We start from the raw sequence: 4,951 nt of genomic DNA on the forward strand, positions 1-4,951 counted from the left end.
AATAGACATCATCAAAAATATTAAAATAGAGATTCTCAAAAAGAAAGAGTCTTTCTTTAATGGGATTGATAATACTTAGTAGTTCCCATTATTTGTCCATGAAAGCTAAGAAAGGTGCTATTTCAAGCAGGATTGTAGTAGAACTTGGCACGTATGTTTTAACTTTGTAAGCGACCATTACTCTTCACTTTCTCATAGGCCCATTCACTCAGACAATCTCACATATACATACATTAATATTAAAAACATACACAGCTATAGGGCAAAAAAAATCATCCTAAAATTATATTTTCTAAAGAAAAGCAAGTCATCATGTTTATGTCCCATGGCTCCATCAAGGAAACAGGTTTTTCTCATGAAGCTGCTGATTAACATATACCATTATGTTCAATACTTAAAAAAAGAATGTTTCTAGGAAGAGCTGTTTAATCATGTGTAAGAATTCTAAGGCAATATAAGTAGTTGTTCCACAGGAAATATATGTATCTGCCTTTGCAATGATATACTCTTGATATATTTCACAAGTCTTTACTCTTCAGATGCTACCAGCCAGACATATGGAGACATTCATAGTCTACAGTTGGCTCAAAGGTAAAAAAATTGTTTAAAAAAAAGTTTATGGAATAGCACCATAGGAAGTCTTTAGGAAAAAAAAACCCTTTTTTCAACATTGCATTTTTAAACTGAATTTCAGAAAACAAAAGAAGAGAGATTTTTAAATTCTCACAAGGGCCACTTCCACTTCATTCCATTTTTAAACAAATACACTAGTCATGACATCAACAATAATAACTATAACAATAATACAATATCATCAAAAGAAAGACAATAGCAGCAGTAGTAATTTGTATATGAATCATCCAGGCTGTCATGTAGAAGAATCCTGAACATCTTGTGGGAGTTTTCTCATAAAGATAGTAAGACATTACAGAATTCTTAGATTTGGTTTGAAAAGGCAGCATTTCCATAGAAGAAACCTAGCTGACCATTTATCTGAGCCTTTTCCAGGAATTAAATAAGTGATGTCTAGATTTTAACCACATTAATGGATACTATCGACACTTCAAAGTTGTCAAAATGAAAGTACAATGAAGTGGTCTCAATATTATTTGCATTTTTAAAGAAGTTAAGCTGGCCTACAAGTGAAAATAATGAAGCTGAAATATTCCAGTTTCCAGACATTACACACACACACACACACACACACACACACACACACGCACACACACCCATGGTACAAACCACCCTCCAAGGCTCCCGCTTCACATCACCTTACATGGATCTGGTTTACATTGTATCAGAGATACAAAGTCAAAGGAATTATGCTAAAGATAAAATGTTTTTCCATTTTATAACTTGCAAGATCATTGTATGTCTCCAAATCATGAAAAATAGTCAAAGAGAACACCCCGTAGGGTAGTGGCCCCAGAGTTGAAGTGTCCGAATCATGAGGCATCTGTTTCAAGCGGTGAGCAGAAGCTGATGCAGTCTTCCTTGAAGCACGAGGCACCCATTCACCGGTTTACTAACGCGTCACGTGTAGCGTTCAAATATTCCTGTAATGCTGGTCACCGTTAGCTAGAAACGCCTCCTTTAGTACAATTAGTATAACTTTCATCTTACAGTTTTCTTTTCTTCCAACTCACTATATAAAACATTTGTGCTAAGAGCCTCAGTTTAAAAAAAATATGTCTTCTTTCCATTGTTCACATTCCTTTATGTTCTGATAGAGGTCGAGGTGTTATTTTTTGGTATGCATGCTCTCTGGATATCTTATGCTCTTGTATCTTATATAAAATCCTTTCTTGTTGATTGTGTCATCAGTGTGAAAATGGATTAAAACTGCATCCCCAATTGAATAGATTTCTTCTGCTGGCTGAAGAAAAAAAACAAAAAGCAGAATGAATTACTTTTTCTTCAGTGCAATATATGTTTGACAATTTTTTTCTTTTATATATAGTTTAACCCTTTCAACCACCTTGAAAAGCAGGCATGATAGACTTCTTCCACTTACAGGGGAGAAATCTTCATGTTCAGAAAACAATCACATGGCGAGAAATCACATGGCTAGTGTCATAGCTGAGTTTTAGACATATATTAATCTACTTCTAAGTTCTGCACACATTCTAGAATTTAGCATTTTTTCACTGCACCCTCAGGCAAGCTTCTTTTGATTGAGAAATAAGTAAAGTGAGAGTCAATGATGATAAACAGAATAAACTTGTTTCAGAAGTTACTCTGAGGCAGAGTCACTTGTAGAACCTAAACCTTCCATTATTTGCTGCTGTTTTAGGCACTAAAACTGGTGTCTTGATGCTCAGCTACATCTTCAGCCTGTTCACTTTTTGAGAAAAGATCTCACGCACTTGCCCAGACTGGCTTCTAATTTAGCAGTCCTCCTATCTCAGCCTCCTGAATCATGAGGATTACAGGCATGTGCCATTGTACTCATTACTTATTTTTTTAAATAACCCAAGTATTAAGAAACTTATTTGTTTCACTCCAGGTGTTACTTAGGTACTACCTCAGTAGTATTACTTAAGTAGATAATAGTGGATTTCAGAAACCTGGGAGTAATATCTTCACAACAAAACATGCACTCAGAAAACTGTTTAATATTAATGCATTGAGTTGTGGGGGGGGGGAAGCCATTGAGAATGTTAAGCTCATCTTGCAGTTCTCTCTCACGATGGCCTCCTCTGACTTGTCTGTGACTCCTTTAGCCTTACACCTGACACTGTGCAATGAACACTATTCCCTGAGCACTGGCTGAGCCCAAACCCTGGTGGCTAATCCTGTCACTCTCACCAAAAGTATTTGATGAGAAGGTAATGCAAACGAGATGATGTGCACGTTCTTTATTTTCTCCTTGTATATTTTCACTTAGGAAGGTGACAAAATTGATAAGGGTATGTGTTTCAGTATCTTGCTTTAAGCTTACGAGGTACTTAAAATTACTGCATAATAGAAAGAACATGAAAAATAATAAGAAATTGTAAATTCCAAATTATTTGCTCATCTAAATTGTCAGGAGAATACATTAAAAATACAAACAAGGAAAATGTAGAAATGCCACATTATATTTCACCAAGTCAGTAATAAAAATGGGCAAATTATTTTCAAAGATATGGTCAATTCATAGATGTTATACTTATCCATCACTATGTGACAGGAATTGTAAGGTACGGCAGTGCGTCATCTTACCCCTGATCCGCAGAATCGACCAAGCCCCACGGCTGTCGAATCAAGACCATCGAAGAGCTCAACATAGTCATAACCACAGTCAGCCTCTTCTTCCACCTCAAAAGCCTGGAAAGATAATTCAAGTCGAGAGCCTTGCTCGGATACTAGCAGCCATTCACAATCGACCTGTCCTGGGTAGTTGTTGTCACCAAACTGTGCGTGTGAGTACAGATCTCTGGGTTTGGCTTCTGCTTTCAGGCGACCACCACACTCTGGCCAGGAAACAAACACGAAACAAGTAAGTTCGGTGAGATTTCACCGTGCAATTTCAATTTCAGTGTATTATTCCACCTGCTGTCTAACTTTTCTCACTTGCACCACCGGATGTGTACTGAGACCCGGAGCACTAGATGTGTAGTGGCTCTCATGGTACAGGTGCCAGGCTCAGGCTGCTCAGTAGGGCCTGGGCTCCAGCACACACTCGCAGTGACACGGGGGTGGCACTGGTTCCCAAGCCGATGACAGTGGCAGCAATGCTGGCAGGTGTTCAGAATTTAATTAGGGAACATCACATAGTGATTCTCAGTAATTTTTTTACTATCACAGCTAATACTCTTGTTGTTCAATAATTCTTTTCCTGGAGAGAAGAATAGGATCTTAATTGGATTTTAAACTTAGGAATCTCAAAACCCAAAAGTCAAAGAAACAACTTAAAGATCAATAAAATGCATAAAACATCTGTGTGTGTATGCATATGGATGCTACGTAGAACTTTCTACATGTACATAAGACAGTGTTATATTTTTAGGTAGAAATAACTGATCAAGAAAAATATATACACATAATAAATGACAGGTATTTCTGTAATTCCAGAACCCTACATTCCATTAGGTTTTATGTCTGCCTTAATAAAAGAAAGTAAATGCACTATTCAGCTTCTTTCTTTTACAGAGACATAAGTAAACCTATGCTCCTTCAGTGGTTACCTTGTCACTAGAGGAAACTACACCAAAGAAATAAATCAGTGCGCATAAAACTTTTGTACACAATTTAGAGAATAAAAGTTTCAAAACACGTCCTCAGGATCCCTTTGCTGTCAAAGCTCCAAAGCTTCATAACTGAAGAGTCAACAAATGCAGTGAGACTATCTTTATGAAGGGTGATCAAAAATACAGTGAATGCCTCTGCTGAGTGTCATCAAACAGAAAGACAGACTCATCAAACGTGTTACAGTGTGTCCTCCACGCTATTCATGAGCTCTGCCACCATGTGGCTTTTGGCTTTTCCCTAATGTCAAAATGCCACAAGAAGTATGCTGTTGGTACTGATTGAGGCCCACAAAACAAACAAAAGATGCAAAAGAAGATTTCTACAACTGCTTCAGAAAGTAGCAAGAGCAAGGGAATAAGAGTGCTCAAAGCAAGGAAGAATATTTTGAGGGGTATTAAGCAAGGTTTTTTATTAGAATACATTTACTTTTTGTATAAATTTTAATCACATGTTTAATCATACGTCATGTACATATAAGATAATATGCTTTGAAAATACTCCCAAAAGCTAGAATTCCAACGAACTTTGGATTTTATTTCCCTAGCCTCACACATCGGAAGCTAAGTGTCCTTCCTTTGCCATCACGGGGCTTTCCTTGTCCTAGTAATTTTAAGAATTGACACCCTCTCACTGAATCGGCCCTGTTTATTTATCAGTGAATTATGCCATTCTAGTCCAGTGGTCTAGATCTGAGCTCTATTCCTCTTTGTCATATATA

General features: G+C 37.1%; 1 protein-coding gene across 1 annotated transcript in view; it reads right to left on the reverse strand.

The window, feature by feature from the left end:
• Positions 1-653: 653 nt before the first annotated feature.
• Tll1 (tolloid like 1) overlaps positions 654-4,951 on the reverse strand; it is a 221,981-nt gene continuing 217,683 nt past the window's right edge. Inside the window, exons 20-21 of the mRNA XM_023714616.1 lie at positions 3,205-3,455; positions 654-1,876 (exon numbers count right to left, since the gene is read on the reverse strand). Of these exons, the coding sequence (XP_023570384.1) occupies positions 1,742-1,876; positions 3,205-3,455 (386 nt within the window). The 3' untranslated portion in view covers positions 654-1,741. The remainder of the gene's footprint in view (positions 1,877-3,204; positions 3,456-4,951) is intronic.

This window comes from Octodon degus, unplaced genomic scaffold (genome assembly GCF_000260255.1).
Source record: "Octodon degus isolate 3935 unplaced genomic scaffold, OctDeg1.0 scaffold00036, whole genome shotgun sequence".
In the NCBI taxonomy this organism is placed as follows: domain Eukaryota; kingdom Metazoa; phylum Chordata; class Mammalia; order Rodentia; family Octodontidae; genus Octodon; species Octodon degus.